The sequence below is a fragment of the Dendrobates tinctorius genome, unplaced genomic scaffold (assembly GCF_039654945.1).
Source record: "Dendrobates tinctorius isolate UK_male_01 unplaced genomic scaffold, ASM3965494v1 ptg000070l, whole genome shotgun sequence".
NCBI classification, from domain to species: Eukaryota; Metazoa; Chordata; class Amphibia; order Anura; family Dendrobatidae; genus Dendrobates; species Dendrobates tinctorius.
This window is the reverse complement of record NW_027361738.1, coordinates 46049401-46074542: the sequence shown is the minus strand read 5'-3', so window position 1 is coordinate 46074542 and position 25142 is coordinate 46049401. Positions and strand designations below refer to the sequence as shown.

Below are 25142 nucleotides of genomic sequence, written 5' to 3'. Positions count from 1 at the left end.
TGTTGCTCTTCAATTCTAGGGATGGCGTTTGAGCCTCTGCACAATGAAAAAGGAATAGTAGTAGGAAATCTCCAGCAAATCTGAAGATACCTGTTAACGGGTCATATATTGACTTATGAAAAGTTAGCTACCTCTGCTAGGCAGCACTTCACAAACGAGGCTTCTAATTCAAGCTCAGGTGCAATACCAGGCTGATCCTATGGCCAAGGGTGGCGCTGTTTGTGATGGAGAAAAAAATCAAATTAAAGTTCTTTTATTTAATCTCAGCCATCCCCCACTAGGTGAATGCTAAGCTGGTCCTGATTTGGAAGTTTTCTTCCATCCCTGTTATATTGTAACACAGACTTGTTCTTGATCGTGCACTGATTAAAATAAGGAAAAGTGTCTTGCCTCCTATACCGCACTCCTCAACTTCAACTATGTCTTATAAAAACTAAAAATACTTATAACAGGGCCTCTTATACTGCAGCCTAGAGCCAAGGAGGCAGCGTTCCTTATTTTATAAATGGCCCTCAGCAGGATCTTGGAATAGTCCACACTGAAAAAACTACATGAATGGTGTAAACTGGCTAAAAAAAATAGAGGTCCTGCACCATATTAAAGCACAAAATGACTGTTCAAACCAAACCCAGGCGCTTGGAGGACCCAAACTCAGGCGCTCGGAGGACCCAAACTCAGGCGCTCGGAGGACCCAAACCCAGGCGCTCGGAGGACCCAAACCCAGGCGCTCGGAGGACCCAAGCTCAGGCGCTCGGAGGACTCAAAATCAGGCGCTCGGTGGACCCAAAATCAGGCGCTCGGAGGACCAAAACCCAGGCGCTCGGAGGACCCAAACTCAGGCACTCGGAGGACCCAAAATCAGGCGCTCGGAGGACCCAAAATCAGGCGCTCGGTGGACCCAAACCCAGGCGCTCGGTGCACCCTTGGTGTGGTGTGACCTGACAGCTCAGGGCACCTTCCCAACAGGAGTCAGATGAAAAACAAGTTGGAGGGAAGGTGCCCTGAGCTGTCAGGTCACACTTGAGTGCACCAAATGCTCCCGCTTGGTTTGGACAGTCAGCTTGTGCTTAAGTTAAAAGGGTTGTCCTTTTCTCAAAAACACCTTTAGGTTTCTAAACTACTTACAATTATACTTTTATTTCCAAGGGCCCTTATTTGCAGGTATTTGTAAGGTTCTCAGGTTCGTCAGCTTCACTACTGGCCCCGTAACTAAACGCAAAAAACAATTTTCTAAGTCAGCGAGTCATCAGGGTTACTGACTGTTCATTCCAATACCTAGGTACCATTCCTTGTCATGACCGATGGATGCACAGAGAAAGGAGCTGGTTTAGCTATTGAAATAAGCAGGTCAGACAGCCCCCTTCACACCCAGGACTGACAACGAGCCGACAGGGCGCACACAGGGTCAGAAGTGTAAATGCCAAACCTGGCGCCACTGCTGGAATCTTCAGAGAAAGCGGCACCATTGGAAATCAAAGGACAGCTGGGTAAATAATTCACTTTATGTTTAAATCAAAACTTCATAAACTTCACTTTGGTGAATATTGCAGATTTAGCGATAATGAATTCTGCACAAATCACACAATTATTTTGAAAACGCGGTTTTTATTTTAAAATCGACTTCAAGAATAAAAGTTGCCTTTTGTGGAACCTCGATGTAAACATACCCTGAATTTCGTTGAGTAAATTGGGGCAAGGAATGTGTCAATTAGTGAGCGAGGAAGTAATTTTTTGGGAAGTGGACAACACCTTAAACAAAAGGTATAATGAAAATAAATAGCACTCTGTACTAGAGAGGAGCAAAAGTTTGGTACAACAACCAAGTGAGTAGACCGTGGCCATCAGACCGGAGCTCTGCGGATCTCCTCCTACCTGCTGGCATCCCTGGTGCCTCTTCTGATTAGTATGCATGTGTCCAGCTGTCACGATGACTTTGCTGCCGGCCTACTAATCAGAAGAGGCATTGGGGATGCCGGCACTTAGGAGGTCTGCAGGGCTGTGGTCCGTTGGCTATGGACTACCAACATGGCCACTGTGCTCAACACTAGACGTGGTCTACTAGGCTTCATCTACACTATATAACCCCGACAACCCCTTGACAGCAGCCTGACATTTCTAGTAATCCATACATCCAATATATGCACATTTTTTAGCAAATTTTTGGGGGTATTTAAAGACAAGGCAGAGCGGCAACACATTACAGGCTCTTCCATTTCTGTAGGGCTTCACAATGCTGCAATCTACATGTTCACCACCTATAACATTAGTGAGGGGACATGAATAATGAACTGCAGTTTACGGTCATTAACCCCCAATGCAGACTTGCCTCCCATATTATTTAGGGTTCCCACATCTTCAACTATGGAAAATGACAAAAGAAAGTGGTGGCTTACATACTTGCAAAGCTTGATATCAAAAGCACTTTAACAAACCTCAGGTGAATTCACTGATTTTCCCTCTCTTCCGTGAATTTGGTGATGTTTCATCTGCAATAATTTACAAAAGTGTTTGTGCTAAACAGAATTGGCATATTCTAGAGGGATTGCAAAATCATCAGGTATAAATGAACACATTAGGTAAGAAGAATGCTAGAAAACAAGAGGTCCGCTGAGGCCCAGCTCAAATGTTTTCGTGTATCACTCATTACAGATATGTTGGGTTTTTTTAGTTTCCTACTTAAAAGGGACACTTTTCTTTTTAGAGGGCGAACAGCTGCTAATATCTATACAGTATATGAATGGAGATGTAATGCCTTATTTCTCCTGCGGAGGCGCTGCAGGGAAACCGAACTTTTGCTACTGGTATTTCCTGCAGATTACGGCAGAAGGTCTAAGCAGCAGGACGGCCTGTGACGAGCTTATGGATGGGGTATTTATCTCATAACCTCCTTTAAGTGGGGGATATAATACAGCATGCTATTCAGGACCAAGACAAAGTCCTGAGGCAGCGGTACTGGGGACTGCCAAAGAGGGACGAAACAGGAGAAAGAGAACCACAATGGCTTATATACTGGTGATGCCTGAGGAGGATCCATCACCGCTCCTGACACGTCTGTTTTGCCAAATACTTCTATTGACCATTTTATAACAAATCCAAAGCACCTTCTCTTATAAATCTATTTTGTGCTGTTCCTCCTGAATAATTATACATATACAACTGGGTGTAACTATTCTCCTTGCCAAATGGGTGTGTCCCAACACAAACCAATACTGTCAACACCGATTGGACAATGTCAGATTGTGTATGACACCTCCCCAAACTGGTAACGCCCAGATGTCAGTTCGTCCATAAATTATGAAAATATGCTCCAGCACGTTGATTTCATGAGGACTAGTAATATGTATTAAAATAGACATGTCAGCGATGACAACAGCTCCTCTTTGACATTTAAAGTGAATCTGTCACCAGGTAGTTGCTACCCAATCTATGAGCAGCATAATATAGGGGCAGAGATGCTGAGTCCAGCGATGTGTCACTTACTGGGGTGCTTGCTTTCGTTTTGATCAAGTCTCTGATTTATGTGCTGATCTACCAGTTCTCTGAATGCTGAATTCTGTATAACCCCGCCCACACCACTGATTGGCAGCTTTCTGTGTACACTGCGCATAGCAGCCAATCAGAGGTGTGGGCGGGGTTATACAGAGCTCAGCACTCAACAGCTGATAGATCTACAGCAGATAAAACAGCATTTTTATTAAAACTACAGCAAGCAGCCCAGTTGTTGACGCATCACTGAAATCAGGATCTCTGCCTTTACATTATGCTGCTTTCAGAATAGGTGGCAAAAAACCTGGTGACAGATTCCCTTTAAAACTTTTATCTTACAGTTGTACTTGTCTTATGCATTTAGCCCATTTTGATGATGATAGATCACAGAAATCACAATGATGGTATATTTCAATTATACTGATATAAACCCATATGATTAATAAATATTGCCTGCAATAATCTGTTCCATCACTTGGACCATTCATTGGTCAATATAAATACAATATATAGCAGGGGATCTTATTAGTTAGCTCAACTAATCATGTCTCTGCAATTATGGGAATGATTTTCCATGGGAATGCTTCTCTGTTGGCAGTATCATCCTGCTTACCGGATAGGAAAAGAACTGCCGAAACATTAGGCTTTGTGCACATGGAGGTTTTTTTGAGAAGTTCAACTCTCACAAATTTTCTAGTAGAAACTGCTTCGGGAAACGCTACTTCTTTTGGGAGTTTTTGGAGGAATTTTTTGCTTCCTCATTCGGTTTTGTTTTTTTTTTTCAGTCTTCTGAATGGACACCGCATAGTTTGGGGAGGATTTAATTAGGCTTCGCTTCAAAAAAAAATTATATGAACACTTTTTTTTTCCCCCACCAGGTGACTTTAAGTGAAGAAAAAAAATTCTCAAAAGACTAAACGAACAAATGGTTTTACAACAGAACGGAATAGCAGGAGCCTTTCAAGCAGTTTGTGATTTTTCCATAAGACCTGCTCCGAAAGACTCCTCACAAAACCCTGTGTGTGCACATACCGTTTAGGATTATATGCCGAGGTTATTTTCTGGCGGTCAAAAACTATGAGTTTTCAAGCGGAAACGGCTTCAAGAAACGCTCCTTCTTTGGGAAGTTTTTTGGAGGCGTATGGCTCCGTGTTTGTGTGGGTTACCTACGGGTTCTCTGGTTTCTTCCCACACGCCAAAATACCGATAGATTGTGATGATAAGTGATGATAATGTATGCAAAGCGCTGTGGAATTAATGGTGCTATATAAGCAAAATAGATAAATGTGTCCAGAATCCGAATGAAAAAAGCACTCCAGAAAATGAGCACAAAGCACAGCAAAAAAAAAACAAAACTGTGCACATGGTCCATATTAGATCACGTCTTTCAACCGTTTCAGGGTTCGAAAACTGAGGACAAAGCTGCCGGCACATTCCTGTAGCGGCTTCGTCTGGGAAAACGGTGCGGATGCATTGGCATCTAAAAGGCGTGTGTGCATATGGCCTTTTCTTTTCACGGAAGGGTTTTTCTTAAAGTGTTTTTTTTGCAGCCTTCTGAATGGACAGTGATATGTACTCTCTTTTTACTCACCAGGAAAGGTTGAAATGGCTGAGCATATGAACAGCAAAGTGGTTTCACTATGGAAATGAATAGGAAGCGTCTTTCAAGTATTTCTGATGCAATACTTTGCAGGTGTTTTTGAAGCAGATCTGCTCCAAAAAAACTCCTGAAAAGACTCTGTGTGCACATAGCCTTAGGGTGTGTTCACAGGGTTATTTTAATCAGAAATCCAAAGTTTTTGAGAAGTTTTGAGCACAGTTTGGAGAGTTTCTGCTCCAAAAACACCTAAAAAAAAACCTCAGTGTGAACACATCCGTACAGCCAATTCATATGACGAACTTTCACAAAAAGTCACCACCATACTTTGTATTGTTTTTACACATACACACAAAAAAAAAACTATATACATACAAAGAAAGAAACATGTATCGCACAGAGATGTAGAGTTGTAACATATCTACACGGTTGTATAAAAGGATCATGTCACAATTACTGCACTGAAAAACTCAGCGCTTGTACTGGGCAGCAATATGGCACCGAATAGTCCCACAATCCTGCTATAGAGGGGATCAAACTCTACTGCAAGTCTGTGGTGACTCTGTAAATTCTTAAGGCAGCTATACATATTGCTACTGGCTAAAAACACTCTCTCCTGACCCCCTGATACACATGCATGCTCAACTTTATTTAAATTTATCTATTCTCCCTACAGGTACATCACCCAGTTTTCCACACAGACTTCTTACCTCTGCTCCTAATATTCACTCGGTACGTCACCCAGCTTTCCACACAGACTTCTTACCTCTGCTCCTAATATTCACTCGGTACGTCACCCAGCTTTCCACACAGACTTCTTACCTTTGCTCCTAATATTCACTCGGTACGTCACCCAGCTTTCCACACAGACTTCTTACCTCTGCTCCTAATATTCACTCGGTACGTCACCCAGCTTTCCACACAGACTTCTTACCTCTGCTCCTAATATTCACTCGGTACGTCACCCAGCTTTCCACACAGACTTCTTACCTTTTCTCCTAATATTCACTCGGTACGTCACCCAGCTTTCCACACAGACTTACCTCTGCTCCTAATATTCACTCGGTACGTCACCCAGCTTTCCACACAGACTTCTTACCTCTGCTCCTAGTATTCACTTGGTACGTCACACAGCTTTCCACACAGACTTCTTACCTCTGCTCCTAATATTCACTCGGTATGTCTTTCAACTAACCCCCTGCTTTACCCCAGTGTTATTTATGACCTTGTTTACTTTGGCTTGATCATATGCATCTGGTCCACTCTTAATTGTCTGACCAAGATGAGCCCAGACCACTCCTCTCAGCTTCACACCTGAATGCACTTTGTAGCACATATATTGCATAGCACAAGTATGCCGTGTGTATCATATAAGTGTGAGATTATATGAATTAATCCAGAATTGAACCAGAAGGGAACAGAAGGTAACTGGAAAGGATCACTGTAAACAATGTTTCTGTTTGTTTTCACTCTGACCCCTATAATCCTTAACTTTCTGCTAACCCCCCTAATCCCTACACCAAGCAAGGAACTGTTCATCTCTTCTTCAATCCTCCCCATCTATCTCACCTCTTCCTCAGATCTGTTTCTTAACATACAATCCTCTGTCTCCAAACACAGGCAGCCCCCTAATGCCCTCTCCTGCTAACACTCTCTCTGCTCCTCCTCACTGTCGGCGATATCTCTCCAAATCCTGGCCCTCCTCACCACATTCCCACAGTCATTTCAACCTCCCATCCAAGCTCAATCACAACTTTCCGTTACTTCGCCAACCTTATACCATTTGCCCGGCCCCCGCTTCCCCAGTCCCACTAACAGGAGCTCTGTGGAACACTCGCTCTGTCTGCAACAAACTTTCCTTCACCCATGATCTTTTTATTACTAACAAACTTTCCTTCCTCGCCATCACCGAAACCTGGCTCACCCCCTCTGACACAGCCTCTCCTGCTGCACTCTCATATGGTGGATTCCACCTTTCCCAGACCACCCGCACCAGCAGCAAGCATGGTGAAAGAGTTGGTTTTCTCCTGTCAGATAACTGCTCCTTCACCACAATCCCACTGCCACTCCCGGTTACCCTCCCTTCCTTTGAGGTGCACTCTGTGCGCATCTACTCCCCCACCAACTAGCTGTCATTTACTGCCCTCCCAGGGCCAGTCACCACCTTCTTTGACCACTTCACCACCTGGCTACTTCATTTCCTTTCCACTGACATCCCCACTATTATCTTGGGCAACTTCCACATCCCCATTAACATTTCCCTCTCAGCTGCCACTAAACTTCTATCCCTCACTTCATCCTTTGGCCTCACTCAATGATCTTCTGCAGCCACTCACAAAGATGGCCACACACTAGACCTCATCTTCACCCACCTCTGCTCCCTATCTAGCATCTCTAACTCACCTCTTCCTCTTTCTGACATCATCCTACTTACATTCTCTACCCTCTCCTCTCCAGGTCCACAATCCCCACCCCAACAAACTTGCACACCCTCACAGAAATCTTAAATACCTTTATCTACACACTGTCTGAATACCTTCTTCCTCTTAAAGACATAAGTCCCCTACACAATGCGGATGCCGCTGCTGCTCTATATAACACCACAATAGCTGTAGCTTTGGAATCAGTTGCCCCTCTCACACATAACAAAGCTCGCAAATTCAACAGACAGCCCTGGCACACCAGCCTGACCAAAGAACTGAGGCGAGCTTCCAGGGCTGCTGAGAGGAGATGGAAAAGATCCCACTCCAATGAGGACTTCATCGCATTCAAACAGTCCTTCGCTACTTTCAAGGACACACTCGCTGCAGCAAAACAAACCTACTTCTCATCTCTCATATCCTCCCTGTCTCACAACCCTAAATAGTTATTCAACACCTTCCATTCTCTCCTCCGCCCCCCCAGCATCTCCTCCCTCCCCACTCATCTCAGCTGAAGACTTTGCCTCATTTTTCAAGGAGAAGATTGATAACATCAGACACAGTTTTTGTCAACAACCCCCAGAGCCCTTCCTCCTAACTGCCCAGCCCTCATCCTCAAAAATCAACTTCTCCACCATTACAGAAGATCGACTCTCCACTCTACTCTCATGATCACATCTCACTACCTGTGCACTTGACCCGATCCCATCCCACTTCATCCCAAACCTCACCACAGTCTTCATCCCAACCCTAACCCATCTCTTCAACCTATCACTAACTGGTGTTTTCCCCTCAAGCTTTAAACATGCCTCAATCACACCTATCCTCAAAAAACCCTCTCTTGACCCATCCTCTGTATCTAGCTATCGCTCCAATATCACATCTCCCCTCAAAAAAACTGGAACAACACGTCCATCTTGAACTGTCCTCCCACCTCTCTTCTTGCTCCCTCCTTGACCACTTACAATCTGGCTTCCGGCCACACCACTCCACTGAAACTGCCCTAACTAAGGTCACCAATGACCTATTAACCGCCAAGGCCAAGCGACACTACTCTGTCCTCCTCTTCCTGGACCTGTCCTCTGCCTTTGACACAGTGGCCCATTCTCTATTACTACAGACCCTCTCATCTCTTGGCATCACAGACTTGGCCCTATCTTGGATCGCGTCATACCTAACAGACAGGACATTCAGCGTCTCCAACTTGCACACCACCTCCTCACCGTGCCCCCAATCCGTCAGAGTCCCGCACGGTTCAGTCCTAGGGCGCCTGCTCTTCTCAATTTACACCTTCTGCCTCGGACAGCTCACTGAATCTCACGGCTTTCAGCATCACCTCTAATCTGATGACACACAGATCTACCTCTCTGGACCAGATATCACCGCCCTACTAAACAGAATCCCTCAATGTCTGTCTGCTATTTCATCCTTCTTCTCCGCTAGATTTCTAAAACTTAATATGGACAAAACAGAATTCATCATCTTTCCCCCATCTCACGCGACCCCCCCCCCCCCAACGGACCTATGAATTAAAGTAAACGGCTGCCCACTCTCTCCAGTCCCACAAGCTCGCTACCTCGGGGTTATCCTTGACACTGATCTCTCTTTCAAACCACATATACAAGCCCTTTCCACTTCCTGCCGACTTCAACTCAAAAACATGTCACGGATCCGTACATTCCTCAACCAAGAATCTGCAAAAACCGTAGTCCATGCCCTCATCATCTCCCGCCTTTACTACTGCAACCTCCTGCTCTGTGGCCTCCTCTCTAACCCTCTCGCACCCCTCCAATCTAAACTCTGCTGCCCGACTAATCCACCTGTCCCCCCGCTATTCCCCGGCCTCTCCCCTCTGTCAATCTCTGCACTGGCTCCCCATTACCCAAAGACTCCAGTTCAAAACCCTAACCATGACATACAAAGCCATCCACAACCTGAGTCCTCCATACATCTGTGACCTCGTCTCCCGGTACTTACCTGCATGCAACCTCCGATCCTCACAAGATCTCCTTCTCTACTCCCCTCTTATCTCCTCTTCCCACAATCGCATACAAGATTTCTCCCCAGCATCCCCCCTACTCAAACTCTCTACCACAATATATCAGACTCTCGCCTACCATGGAAACCTTCCAAAAGAACCTGAAGACTCACCTCTTCCGACAAGCCTACAACCTGCAGTAACCACCAATCCACCAAACCACTGCATGACCAGCTCTACCCTATTTATTATGTATACCCCTCCTCACATGTAAAGCGCCATGGAATAAATGGCGCTATAATAATAAATGATAACAATAAGTTTGCGGAGTACACATGTGCTCTGTATGGGGAGAAAGAATAAAAAGACACTGATGGCAGCAGCTTATCTGCCCTATAAACAGACGGATCAGAGGTTAAATTTCAGCACAATGCTTCTTTTTCCCCGACGTTATGTTAGGGGGAATTGAGGGGCCTCCCTACACGTTAGACCAATGATTCCCAAACTCTTTCCCTGACGTTATCTGTTGGGGAGAGTCGAGTAGCCTCCTTACAAGATACGTGTAGAGAGGCTCCTTGACTCTCCCCAACATATAATGTCAGGGGAAAAAGCTAAGGATCATTGGTCTAGCATGTAGAGAGGCTCCTCGATTCTCCCCAACAGATAACGTCAGGGTAAAAGGTTGGGGATCATTGTGCTAGACCAATGATCCTTAAGCTTTTCCCCAGATGTTATCTATTGGAAGAGTTGAGAGGCCTCCCTACACGTTGGGCCAATGATCCTTAGCCTTTTCCCCCAATGCTATCTGCTGAGGAGAGTCGAGAGGCCTCCCTACATATTAGGCCAATGATCCCCAACCTTTCTAACCTGGAGAGTCACATTCAGCCCTGAAAGAGGGTTGAAAGTCAGATCCAGAATCCCCCAAGTAGTGACATCCAGCTCCACCCTGCTACCCTTCCACACAGTATCGACATCCAGAGCCCTCATTATCAGTATAATACCAGCCGAAGCTTCCCACAGAAATCACACCGGGGCAGAACACTCACATCTAGGGGTCCCCCGTACTTACATTCAGTATTATTGCTTGAAGCACTCCTGCTACATTATCATATCCAGCTTAAAGCGCCCCTTTAACTGAGGGGTATCATTCTGTCTCTAGCATACCATACTGAATACATCTCTCTATCCCCAAGGCCAGTGTATGTGCATCCAGATCTGCTCTTCTGTGGGGGGACTATTCACAAGTCACCACCTTGTGACCTGCTCTATGTGGCTGGTTGTTAGTTCGGGTACAAAGCTGCCAGACAACGGCGAGGCACAGTTTGGTGACCTCTGCGTTAGGGTGCATTTGCTCTGCATTTTGGCACCTGTTCGATGGTCCTGTCGGGGCTTACGTCTGAACTCCCCGCAAAACAGGATTCAGGCGTACGTGCCGACGGGCCATAGACTATAATGGTGCAGACAGAGAAAAAAGAAAAGAAAAAACACATTCCAGTAAGTGAGAAGCCAGCACTCCGTCCTTCGCATTTACTGTATGTTCCATATGTGCTAAAACCACTGAACACAGGTCATCAAACACTGACGCGTTTTGGAAGTAAACCTCTTGTTCATGGCTGTAATACAAGGGCACCCATCACCCACACAGTACTGGACTCCCAATATTACATGTTGGGGCTCTCTACTGATGCAAATGATGTCCTCAACAGTGGACTAGTGCCTATGTCTCCAGTAGCCGCATACAATATTTGTGCGGACACTGTAAATCAGGGCTGTGGACTCGGTAAGCCAAACCTGACTCCGACTCTCAATTTTCATGACACCGACTCCACCAAAATGGGCTCTGACTCCACATCCCTGCTGTAAATCCTTGGTTCACAACCTGTAGCACATGTTGTACCCATGATTCCAGTTACCATGTGATAACATGAACCTTTATTAACGTACAAGTATTAACGAGGTAGTCTAGGATTAGAAAAACATGTCTGCCTTCTTCCAAAAACAATGCCACCATTTGTCTACAGGCTTTGTCTGGTATTGCAGCTCTGCGACATTGACTTGAATGGATCATAGCTACATTACCAGACAAAGTCTGTAGACAGAGGCTGTGCTAATTTTGAGTAACCTCTTCCAACCGACTAGTTTCTGAGTTTTCTTTTTTTTCATTCCTTTCTTCCAAGAGTCACAGCTTTTTTATTCTCACATCAACATAGCCGTGAGAACAAGGTGAATAGTCCAAGAGGCAGGACCCTGCTGGCAGTGCTAGACTGGTCCCCCTATACACACAGGGAGAGACCTCTCAGTGCAGCTGAGTGGGCAGGGAGAAGCTGCTGGGGACGCACCTCTTGGACTAGTCACCTTGTGTCCCGGCTGCGCTCTTAAGTTTTTCTCCGAAACGGAGCAGCATGCCAGAGTACAACACATAAGAGTAGTGTGCAGGAGGTGATGAGGGACTGATGCAGTCCATGGTCCGGGTGGAATATCAGGAGAGCAGAAGGTAAAGTGACACAGTGATCTGATTGTACCCCTGTAGATATGTCCCACCAGGGCATATGGACACTATATAGGGACGTCCCAACAAGAGCCGGGGTAGGTAGGAACTAAGTAAGACTGATGATGGCCGATCTGGACCGTCCTGGTATTACGTGATCCACTTGAACATCTGGTATGTAATACCTCAAAGCTCCGGGATCGCAGTGATCAGCGGATCACCAAGGCAGTTATCTTTGAAGTAGGAGCTGCATTTAAGAGAATAGTCCTTTAAGAAAAAGAAGCTTTGGGAAACTGATATGAGCTCGGTCATTGGGAAACCATTACCTAAAGTATAAATAGGAATCAACACAGATATCATAAGATGACGTGAATGGGGGGGGGGGGAAACATAAAAAACATACTACTAAATCTGTCCATGCCATATACACACCTGTGAGAAAGCACCGACGCATGTATAGGGGTAATACTTACAATCTCGTCCCCCGGTAACCAGTAGCCCTCCTGCTCGATCCCTGCTTTGGAGCCCTTACACCCCACGGTCAGCGTCTCCACTATCAGGCCGTCTTTAACAGCAAGGCTGAGCTGGCGAGTGATTTCCTTTGGGTGCATGCCATGGACACGGGTCATGTACCTGGTGGTTGACAAAAGGGAAATAATCATTAAACTGATTATTTTACCAAACCATGGAAGAAGATCAGCTGGTGTGTGTGGCCAGTGACTATGAACAGATGAGCTGAGCATTACGTACATTATATCCCCCCCAACACTGGGCAATCTGAAGTATGAAGGGCAGGGAGTGAGAAGACAAGGCCATCCGGCAACGGGACAAAACATTCCTAAATGGTAAAGGTTTCTGCTTGGCTTATATGGATGACTAGGAGTCCGATGACTTGGGACAGTGGTGGAACGTTCCCGCGAAGCCTCGGACACATGTACACATATCAGTACATGCTCCGGACATAATGGGGATCACGAGATCATTGACTTTTTGTACAATTCCCGAATGATTAGTGGCAGAGCTGAAACTGTTCAGTGGAGTATGAAAACAATAAATCTCAGGGCGGATTCTGACTCGTGAACCTTCTCTGCTTTCTTACAAAACAAAGCCAACCAGAAACACGGCACAAAAACAAAGCAGTCAGAATTTTTATTTCTAATTTGATAAATCTGGGGATTTTGTAACTTATAGTTAGTTTAGTGGGGTCCGACGGCTGAGACCACCACCGAATGCCAAAACTCTGTCCTATATGGATGAAGCGGCAGTGCGTATGCTCAACCCTTGTTCTCTATGGGATCAAGGATAAGATGTTCTGTGCAATGGCGGTCGAGCACCGTCATTGCATCCAGAGGACAAAAGCCCCCCATTGTAGGGATCGGTGGGAATCTCACCAGTGGATAGATTTACTTATTCACGAGTAGAATAAAAAATGAGGAATTCATTAAAGGGGTTGTCCAGCCTTGGTATTCATTGTATGTGACTGCAAACTTGTGAATATCCTCACAACACGCAGTGTGCCCACTGTCAGGATTCTCCGGAGCAGGTGCCAGGAGTAGGTGGGTGCGTGACTGCCCGACACGTTTACTCGGAAATCGCATGACTGCCCACTCCTGGCGGATCCTGACAGCACACACTGTTCACACTGTAAGAATTCACAAGTCTGCAGTCACAGTAACTGCAGCCTTGAGCCCCCAACCTGGACAACCCCTTTAAAGACTTTAGGTGTGATTCATCATTTGCAATTTTATCAGTCACTTTTTTTGTCTTGTGCTGTTCGTTGACATTTTTGCATCAAATCCTTCAAAATGCGCACGTGCAACATGAATTTTGTGCAAACCAAAAATGAATTTTTTCATTTTTCTCTTTTACCTTTTTTGAACCTTTTTAAAGCAGAAAAGTCACAGTTTCTGCTAAAGTGTCGCAAAACTTGTGGGGAGACACTGGAGTAGAGGTTTTTTGTTTTTTTTTTTAAAAAAAAAAAGTCACAATTAATTGCCAGAAATCTTAGGAGACCCCACAATAGCGAGGATGAAAAAAAAAAGAAAAAAGGGGGGACAAACACTTATAAAATTGACAAATAAGGTGCAAATGAAAAACAGATGGAAAACAACAAAAACAAAACATAAAGCACAAATGCAATAACAAATTGGGTCTTATGTGCTAGAAAACCTGTGAATAAAAACTGCACATTTTTGCGCAACGTGCCTCTTCCAGAAAATTGGGGTTCAGCAGGAGGGGCACGACCTGACACAGCTCAACAAATTCACTAAAATTTATGCCAGAAAGTCGAGTACATTCTCTGACTTTGCAGCTCGGGCGGCCCAAAATATGAGCCAAATTCATAAACAGGCTTGCGCTTCTTAAAGGGAATCTGTCAGCAGGTTTTTGCTATGTAATCTGAAGACAGCATGAGGTAGGTGTTAAAACACAGATTTCAGCGATGTCTCTCTTATCAAGCTCAGTGGTTTTGTTTGCTCACAATGAGTGTTCTAGCACTAGTAGGTTATCATTGTTGGACACAGCAGTCTAGTGCATGCTAGTCTGACACGCCCCCTTCTGTGATGGGCACCTCACAATCTATGGACATTGTATATACAGAGCCTGGTGTGGGCGGGGTTAGCTTCCTCAGCACTGCTTCATGGTAAGTTTAAAAACTCTGATTGTGTCAGAACAGCTGCACCCAGTAATGTATGTAATACATTGTTGGATTCAGCTTCTCTTTGCCTACATTGGGCTGCTCTCAGATGAGGTAGCAAAAACCTGCTGACAGATTCCCTTGAATAAATTCGGCCCCTCTTTCTGCAGGAGACTTTCCACTATGACTGGAGTATAACATATAGTGGGGGAAATAAGTATTTGATCCCTTGCTGATTTTGCAAGTTTGCCTACTGACAAAGACATGGACAGTCTATTATTTTAAGGGGAGGTTAATTTTGACACAGAGATAGAATATCAAAAATAAAATCCAGAAAATCAAATTGTATAAATTATATACATTTATTTGCATTTTGCAGTGAGAAATAAGTATTTGATCCCTCTGGAAAACAAGACTTAACACTTGGTTGCAAAACCCTTGTTGGCAAGCACAGCATCAGACGTCTGTGATGATGAGGATTGCGCACATGTCAGGAGGAATTTTGGTCCACTGCTCTTTGCAGATCATCTCTAAATCATTAAGATTTTGAGGCTGTCACTTGGAAACTCGGAGCTTCAACTCCCTCCATAAGTTTTCCATGGGATTAAGGTCTGGAGAATGGCTATGCCACTCCATGACCTTAATGTGCTCCTTTTTGAGGCACTCCTTTATTACCTTGCCTTGGCTGTATGTTTTGGGTCTTTGTCTTGCTGGGAGACCCAGCCACGATCCATTTTTAATGTCCTGGCGGAGGGAAGGAGGTTGTCATTCAGGATTTTATGGTACATGGCTCCATCCATTCTCCCAATGTTGCAGTCAAGTAGTCCTGTGCCCTTAGCAGAGAAACACCCCCAAAACATGTTTCCAACTCCATGCTTGACAGTGGGGATGGTGTTCTTTGGATCATAGGCAGCATTTCTCTTCCTCCAAACACGGCGAGTTGAGTTAAAGCCAAAGACCTCAATTTTTGTCTCATCTGACCACAGCACCTTCTCCCAATCACTCACAGAATTATCCAGGTATTCATTGGCAAACTTCAGATGGGCCTGCACATGTGCCTTCTTGAGCAGGAGGACCATGTGGGCACTGCAGGATGTTAAACCTTTACGGCGTAATGTGTTAGCAATAGTTTTCTTGTTGACTGTGATCCCAGCTGCTTTGAGATCATTAACAAATTCCCCCCGTGTAGTTTTAGGGTATGTGCACACTTTGCGATTTCTGCTGCGTTTCCGCAGCGGTTTTGGCCCTGCGGAAACGCAGCAGATTCTGCTGCGTTGTACAGTACGTTTATTTCCAATGGAAAAGAAAAAAAAGCTGTGCACATGCTGCGTTTTTTTCCGCACGGTTTTGCTGCGGTTTTCAAAACGCAGCATGTCAATTGTTTGGTGCAGAAACGCTGCAGTTTTACACCTCATCCATTATGAGGTGTAAAACCGCAGGGCAAAACCGCAGGACTTTGTCCTGCGGATTTACCTGCGGTTTTCTCTACAAAATCCGCAGAGCCAAAAAACTGTGTGTGCACATAGCCTTAGGCTGATCTCTCACCTTCCTCATGATCAAGGATACTCCATGAGCTGAGATTTTGCATGGTGCCCCAGATCGATCTCGATTGACAGTCATTTGGTATTTCTTCCTATTGCATTGACAGTTGTCTCCTTCTCACATAGCGTGTTATGGTTTTATAGCCCATTCCAGCTTTGTACAGGTCTATGATCTTGTCCCTGACATCCTTATAAAGCTCTTTGGTCTTGCCCATGTTGTAGTTTTTAGAGTCTGACTGATTGAGTCTGTGGACAGAAGTCTTTTATGAAGGTGACTATGTAAGACAGCTGTGTTTAATGCATGTAAGGAGTTGATTAGGAGCATCTAACTGGTCTGTAGGAACCAGAACTCTTAATCTCTTCTCTTCAAAAAAGCATACAAACTGTAATGACCACACGGCCACCTCAACATCGTCGGAGCTACTGCAACCCCCGCCCTTCTGTCTCCTTCCCCACCATCCAGTAGAATGTAAGCCCGCAAGGGCAGGGTCATTGTTAGTTTTGTTTACTGTGATATTCGTATTTTGATGTAACCCTGTCTCATGTACAGCACATTGGAATTAATGGTGCTATATAAATAATAAAAATAATAAAAATGGTTGGTAGGGGATCAAATGCTTATTTCTCACTGCAAAATGCAAATAAATTTATACAATGTGATTTTCTGGATTTTATTTCTGATATTCAATCTCTCAATGTTAACATTAACCTACCCTTAAAATTATAGACCGTTCATGTCTTTGTGAGTGGAAAAACTTACAAAATCAGCAAGAAATCAAATACTTATTTCCCGCACTGTACTTGATTGGTTCCCAACATAGTTTTCCGCCTACAGCCTGGAATAAAGATTTACACCTGAATTCATGTTTGCAGCAGAATAGGATTTAGTTGTCTAATTTTGGGCTTTCTGAAAATATCCAAAATATCCTAGAAGGAAGGAAATTAAATTTTGCCGCCTATATATAATAAACTACTTGCTTTGGAAAGGCCGTTTAGAGGCCCGGTGAGAGCTATACACCACTGAAAGGGAATTGTTTTCCCAGTAGTTTTTAGCACAAAGAATTTCTCTTTAATGAACCTGCTTCCATTTCCCAACAAATATTTCAATTATGAGGTTGAAACAGCGCCCTTGTGTACACCGTAATCAATAAGCAATAAATTAGCAGATGAGAGGTTGGCGGGGTGCCAAGAATTCAGTCACTTCCCAGCCTACAGGAATGAAAGTCAGGTATGCAAGCCCAAGGACCCCAGCCCCATCTTTATCGGAAAAGCCAATTCTGAAAAATCACAATTAGAGATGAGTGAACCCGAACAGTAAAGTTCCGTGTCCGTACCAAACACCTACTGTACGGGCACGGACACCGAACACGGACTTCACCAGGAAGTCCTTGTTACTGTTGGGGATCGGCTGCCCGAACACAAGGTGTTTGTTGTGCAGTTATGTGCATGGCAGCATGGGAAATCAGTGAGAGCAGGAGCAGCGGATGGGAGTATTCATCAGCCGCTCCAGCGCTGCAAATAACAGGATTTTTTGGGTTGCTTACCGTAAAATCTGTTTCTCGGAGCCTTCATTGGGGGACACAGAGACCATGGGTGTATGCTGCTGACACTATGCACAAAAAAGGTTAGCTCCTCCTCCGCCGTATACACCCCACCGACCGGCAGGAAATTCCTCAGTTAGTGAGAAAGCAGTAGGAGAAGTAACAGAATAGATTGAAAACAGAACGAACAACTCAACTGTAACCAATCGACAAACATAAGAACAGGAGTTGTAGAATATGGGAGGGTGCTGTGTCCCCCAATGAAGGCTCCGAGAAACCGATTTTACGGTAAGCAACCCAAAAAATCCTGTTTTCTCGTTCGCCTTATTGGGGGACACAGAGACCATGGGACGTCCCAAAGCAGTCCCTGGGGTGGGAAACAAACTTCCATCAGGCCAGTGGACTCACCACCGCGGCCTGCAGAATCCTTCTACCTAGGCTGGCGTCCGCCGAAGCGTAGGTGTGGACCCTGTAGAATTTCACAAAAGTGTGAACCGAAGACCACGTTGCAGCTTTGCAAAGCTGCAGCGCGGAACCTCTGTGGCGCACCGCCCAGGAGGCACCCACCGCCCGGGTAGAATGCGCTCTGATCCCTGAAGGAGCTGCACGATGCTTGACCCGGTATGCCTCCAAAATTGCCGATCTGATCCAGCGAGCAATAGTGACCTTTCCTTGCACCGTCTGGAATGATAAACAGAGAGTCTGACTTCCGCAAGGAAGATGTCCTGGCTAGATAGACTCTCAATGCCCTGACCAGGTCCAGCTTGTTCAAGGATCGCTCCCGAGGATGAGCTGGGCTCGGGCAGAAGGATGGCAGAACAATGTCCTCATTGAGGTGAAACGAAGATACCACCTTTGGAAGTAAAGAGGGTGGAGGCCGCAGAACTACCTTGTCCTGATGAAGTACCAAAAAGGGAGAGCGGCAAGAAAGGGCCGCTAATTCTGACACACGTCGGATGGAAGTAATGGCCACCATAAAGGCCACCTTCCAAGAAAGGAGGGCAAGGGAAACATCCCTGAGAGGTTCAAAAGGAGGACCTTGCAGAACCCCAAGAACGAAATTAAGATCCCAAGGATCCACGGGCGCTCGGTACGGAGGAACCGTGTGAGCCACACCCTGAAGAAAGGTTTTGACCTGGGGCCGGGAGGCCAGCGTCTTCTGAAATAAAATGGACAGTGCCGAAACTTGACCCTTCAAGGAACTGAGAGCAAGCCCCGCATCCAGCCCTGTCTGAAGAAACGCCAGAACAGAAGGAAGCGAAAAAAACCATGGCCGCGATGTCAATGGCCTCACACCAGGAGAAACAGGCTTTCCAAGTACGGTAATAGATCTTGGAAGAGGAAGGCTTTCTGGCGCGGATCATGGTATGAATCACTCGGTCAGAGAATCCTGCCCGTTTCAAAACCTCGGTCTCAACAGCCACGCCGTTAAATTGAGCGACCGAGAATTGGGGTGGCAAATCGGGCCTTGCGACAGCAGATCTGCCCTGTCGGGAAGCTTCCAGGGGGCGTCCGCGAGAAGGTTGACAATGTCCGCGAACCAAGACCTTCTGGGCCAATTCGGGGCGATGAGGACGACTGGAATCCCTTCTGCCTTGATTTTCTTCAACAGCTTGGGAAGAAGAGGCAGGGGAGGGAACAGGTAGGGGAGCTCGAACTGTGACCAAGGAACGGCCAAAGCGTCGACGCCCACTGCCAGGGGGTCCCGAGACCTGGACACGAATTGTGGTACCTTCCTTTTGAGGAGAGACGCCATGAGGTCTACGTCCGGGGTTCCCCACCGACGGCAGAGCAGATGAAACACCTCCGGATGTAGGGACCATTCCCCTGCCGCGAGACCCTCGCGGCTTAGAAAATCGGCGGCCCAGTTGTCCACGCCGGGAATGTGAACCGCGGAAATTGTTGGAACAAAGGTCTCTGCCCATTGAAGAATTCTGGACACTTCCGCCAGGGCTGAGACACTCCGTGTCCCCCCTTGTCGGTTGATATACGCCACCGCTGTGGCATTGTCTGTTTGAATCCTGACAGGCAGGCCCTTGAGGCGCCGTTCCCAGTGGACGAGAGCCAGAAGGATCGCTCGTATCTCTAGGACATTGATCTGCAGAGCTGATTCCTGAGTCGACCATCGACCCTGAACAGTGTGATTGCGGAACACTGCACCCCAGCCGATGAGGCTGGCGTCCTTTGTGCCAATCTGGGAAGAAAGGACTGCCCCGAGAGAATGAGGGGAGACGTCAACCACCAGTTGAGAGACCGCTTGATCCGGCATGAAAGACGAACCGGACGATCCAGAGACAGAGCCGACCTGTTCCACCTGGACAAAATGGCCTGCTGGAGGGGCCTGGCGTGAAACTGGGCAAAGGGAACTGCCTCTATTGCTGCCACCATCTTCCCCAGAATCCTCATGGCTGTCCTGAGAGATGAAAACCGTGCGATCTGTAGTGATCGGACGCCCTGCTGCAGGGAAAGAATCTTGCCTTGTGGGAGAAATACCCTTGACCGACGAGTGTCGAAAAGGCCCAGAAACACAAGGCGTTGAGTAGGGATCAGACAGGACTTTTTCCGGTTGACGATCCACCCAAAACTGGACAGGGTGTCTAGAACGATCGCCACACTTAGGCGGGCATGATGAAAGGAGGGAGCCTTGATCAGAATATCGTCGAGATACGGAAAAAGAACAAGACCTCTGATCCTCAACAAGGCCATCAACGCCGCCATAATCTTCGTGAAGACCCTGGGAGCGGTGGCGAGCCCAAAAGGGAGCGTGACGAACTGATAATGTTCGTGGTGAATCGCAAACCACAGGAACTTCGGATGTCCGGGAAATATGGGCACGTGTAGATAGGAATCTTGGATGTCTATGGAACACATGAATTCCTGCTCCTTAATGGAGGCTATCACCGAGCGAACCGACTCCATCCGGAAGTGGCGGAGGCGAACTCTCTTGTTGAGTAACTTGAGATCCAAGATGGGTCGAACCGCCCCGTCCTTTTTCGGCACCACAAACAGGTTTGAATAAAACCCTGTGAATCGTTCCGATTCGGGAACGAGCACAATCACCCCGGAGCTGAGGAGAGAGGCGATGGCCGAACCGAACCCCGGGATCAAGGCAGGATCCCGTGGCGGACGGGATGGAAGAAGCGATCCTGTGGAAGAGAAACGAACTCTATTTTGTATCCTGTCGATACAACCTCTCTGACCCAAGCGTCCTCTACTGAGGCGAACCAGACGTCGCTGAAGAAAAGAAGTTGACCTCCCAATTGGAAGGGACCCACGGAAGACCGATGATAGTCATGCGGACGTAGACCGTCCAGATCTAGATCTGGGTGGTCTTCCCTGGGAAGAGTGGGACCGCCAGGACGGAGTGGGCCTGAAGGAGACCTTCTTTCTTTCCTGACGTGCTTGTGGCCTTTGCTGGTTGGAAGGGTTTTCCGCCGCATTGAAACGGCGGAAAGACCGAAAGGGACGGAACTGACGCCTTGGAGGAGGTCTGCGAGGCTTGGATTGGGGGAGAAGAGAACTCGTACCTCTGGTAGCGTCGTTAATAATCTGGCCCAATTGGGACCCAAAGAGACGCACTCCTTGAAAAGGCAGATTAGTTAGACTTTTTAGAGGACAAGTCCGCCTGCCAGGCCTTGAGCCAAATTGTACGTCGGATTGCCACGATGTTGCTTGACGCCTGAACTGCGCAAGATGCGGCATCCAAGGAGGCAGAAAGCAGATAATCCCCCGCATGGGAAATCTGATTGGCGAGATCGGCCAAATGCTCCGGTTGTGCCTTATCCAGAATGCCCTGCCGAAGGTCCTCTGCCCAAGCGGATATAGCCTTTGCTGCCCAAGATGAAGCAAAGAGTGGACATACCGCCGCAGATGCCGCCTCGAAGGCAGACTTTGCTCGGGATTCTATGATTCTGTCATTAGAATCTTTTAGAGACGCTACACCCGACAGCGGAAGAACAGTATTATTAGAGAGTCTGGATACGGGAGGGTCCACTGAAGGAGAAGCGGCCCAGTTGTCCGTGAGCTCTTTAGCGAACGGATACAGCACGCCGAGACGCTTTCCTCTTTGAAAGCGTCTAGTCGGATCTTCCCTTTCCTTGGTAAAAATCTTCCCAAACTCGGAATGAAAGGGAAACACCCTGAAAGGTGTTTCCGCCCGTCTGAACGAAACCTCCTGATCTGAGGATTTCGCAGGGGCATCAGTGATGTCGAAGGTATGGTGAATCGCGGCAATGAGGTTCTGCACCGTAACCTTCATGTTCGCATCCTGATCCGAATCCAGCTCTAAGACCCCTTCAGATTCCGAAAGCGCTTCACCTGACTCGGGAGAGGAGGCCCGAGAGGGAGACTGCTGGGGATTATGGGGTGAGGTAGGGCGAGGAGAGGACTCCGCCTGGAGATCCTGCCTGGGTCTCTTGCGACTGACACTGGCTGGCTCAGATGGGACGTCCTGGGACGTGCTAGGTCCCGCAGAAGCTCCCAAGGGCAACTTATCCAGAACGGCTACTAGGGACTGAGACACCTTGGTGAGGTCTGCCACCGACTGTGATAGGGAGGAGGCCCAACCCGGCAAGGGGGGCTCACTCACCCCTGGGGCTATGGATGGCTCCTGAGCGGCGTCGGGCTGGATTGGATTGCTACAGTCCAGGCAGAGGGGAGAGGACTGACCCCTGAGGTCGTGCCGGAAGGTTGGGGGACAGAGGGCGGAGAAGGGTCAGTCTGCCGTGCAGAGCTACTCACGGTCCGGTGTCCCCAAAAGCGATGCTGCTCGACCTGTCCGGGGATGCAGATCAGGGAGAAGTCCGGCTGGCCGTCCCAAAGAGGCAAAAAGCTGCTTGCAGAAACTGCTCAGGGGCTGGGGAGCGTCTCCAGCTGCGTCCGGCTGGCAGGCTGTGAAGATGGCGCCTGCCCGTAGAAAAGCGCGGGTCCCGGGGAAGGGGAAGGGCGGAGCTCCTCGCAGGGTTAATAATTGCTGCCCTCTAGCCATAATATGCTGGGCAGGAGAGGGAAAGGTGGGGGGAGGGCCTGGGGAGAGCGGGAGAGAAGCCCGCTTAGAAGAAAGGGGCGGGGGGCGTGGCCGCGACGCTGCGGTAGGCCCGAACACAAGCCGGGGCCTAAATTAGTTGCGGCGGCCGCCTGTCAGCAGGGGGTCGGCGCGGAAGACGCGTCGCAACACCGGGCCGCGTCCCTGCCCAGAACTGCCTGACTCCAGCGCTACCCCTGCCGAGATGGAAAAAAGGGGGGGAAGCGCAGAACGAGGCCCGTGAAGACCCGGGGCCTGCATGGATGCGGTGACCGTGGGGGGATGCGGAGCGTGCAGGGACCCTAACGTGGTCCCCCTGGCGACCGCTCCAAGAGAAAACGCCGGGGGAAGACTGACATACTCACCCAGGCAGGGGGCCTTACAATAAAGGTACCTGAAAATCCCACGCTGTCTGTCTCTATGAAATCCGCGCCTCATCCAACCTTCAGGCTCTGGTAGGCGAGAGGGTGGGAGGCGGGGGGCAAGGACCGTCCGTGCGGATGGCACCTACTTGTGCGAGGCTCCTGGTCCTGCTGCGGAGACCTATGAGGATACGGGGTGGCAGTACACGCCGCACTTATAGTCTCTTTGTGGGAGTACGGATGTGACTGTTCACTCCGTATCCCTCCGGAACCTGCAAAGAAACGACACACACTGAGGTAGATATGGGTCTAATAAAAGACCCGTGTCCACCTCCTACTGACACTAAGCTAAACTGAGGAATTTCCTGCCGGTCGGTGGGGTGTATACGGCGGAGGAGGAGCTAACCTTTTTTGTGCATAGTGTCAGCCTCCTAGTGGCAGCAGCATACACCCATGGTCTCTGTGTCCCCCAATAAGGTGAACGAGAAAAATCATATTAAAAAAAAACGGCGAGTGTTCCCCTGCATTTTTGATAACCAGCCAGACAAAACTCACAGCTGGGGGCTGCAACCCTCAGCTGTCACCTTCAGCAAGGTTGGTTCTCAAGAATAGAGGGGTCCACATGCTGTTTTTTTTTTAATTATTTAAATAAATAATTTTAAAAAACGTTGTGGGGTCCCCCTCATTTTTGACAACCAACCTTGTTAAAGCAGACAGCTGGGGACTGGTATTCTCAGGCTTGTAAGGGGCCATGGATATTGCCCCCCCCCAAAGCCTAAAACGCAGCCGCCCAGAAAAGGCACATCTAATTAGATGTGCCAATTCTGGCGCTTTGCCCGTCTCTTCCCACATGCCCTGTAGCGGTGGCAAGTAGGGTTCATATTTGTGGGGTTGATGTCACCTTTGTATTGTCAGATGACATCAAGCCAACGGATTAGTAATGGAGAGACGTCTATGAGATATATACACACACACACATATACACATGTAATTATGGGAAACATTCTTATCTTCTGAGACAGCAGAGTAAATGTGCTCTCCTTACAATGGGAGGATCTTGACGTGACAGCTCCGCATTATTCTATAAGTGGAATTGATTTCCCACAAGTTGTTGAATGGGAAGTGATGACTTATGAGAAAGACATAAGGAAAGGTGACTTACTTAGTAATTCGATCAATATTTGCAATCTGCTTCTGATTTCTGATGACTTCGATAGCCGTCCATAAGTACTGGATGACTTTAGTATCCGCCTGTCGCCTCTTTGTTACACGAGCCATGCTCTTGTCCGTTTTCTCTGACCTGCTAAACAATATAGTGATACAGAAGTCATTCGTTGAAGGATCCTTTAATTGCACTTTTCCCACTAGTCAGTGTTGCATGTGTGTTCAAGGTAGAACGTTTCTTCTTGTGGAGAGTGCCAAGTTAGTGTAAGGAGACTTATAGGCCATGTACTTCTCCTCTGGGAATTGGCACATACTTATACAAATAAACTTTTTTGAGAAGAGGACTTAAACTCCAGTGCCAACTATTGGATATAGCAATCCTACAAGCCAATATATACCTTTTAGCGAGCATTGCTACAGGACTCAAGCTAAGAAGCCAAACCAGAAACTCCATTTGTCAACACATGTTTTGGGATGCTTGCCCCCTAAAGACATTTCTTACCATTTTATAGGTAATAAAAATGTTTAAAAAGCCCATCCCCCATGCACAAACATATCTTATTGCATATATATTGCACTTGCAAGCTGTTTGCTATAGAGCTTGTAAGAGGTGCCCTGAACTGGACTGGTCATTGGATCTGGCCAGCTTTAGTGCCCTTGCGCTTATCTGATGCTTCAGAGTCAATACTTCCTCTGCTTGCACCACTGGAGAGCACACAGGTGGTGCAGGGATGACACTAATCCAAACAGTCAATTTTCGGGAGCGCACTGCCCCTGGGAAGAAGGAAGCTGGGAGGGCAGGGAGCCGCATGAGAAAGATTAGAAAAACCTTTTAACGTGGCCATTAAAGTGGTTTTCCAGTACTACGATATTGATAAACCATCCTTAGAAGAGGTATTCAACATCA

General features: G+C 47.2%; 1 protein-coding gene across 5 annotated transcripts in view; it reads right to left on the bottom strand.

The window, feature by feature from the left end:
• The window catches only part of ZMYND11 (zinc finger MYND-type containing 11), an 82456-nt gene that overhangs the window by 43908 nt on the left and 13406 nt on the right, over positions 1-25142 (bottom strand). For 2 of the 5 annotated variants that reach the window (XM_073581619.1, XM_073581618.1), the window contains exons 2-4: positions 24234-24374; positions 12443-12602; positions 2433-2486 (exon numbers count right to left, since the gene is read on the bottom strand). In XM_073581619.1, the coding sequence (XP_073437720.1) occupies positions 2433-2486; positions 12443-12602; positions 24234-24349 (330 nt within the window). In that variant the 5' untranslated portion in view covers positions 24350-24374. The remainder of the gene's footprint in view (positions 1-2432; positions 2487-12442; positions 12603-24233; positions 24375-25142) is intronic. The other 3 variants (XM_073581620.1, XM_073581617.1, XM_073581616.1) reach the window with 2 other exon arrangements.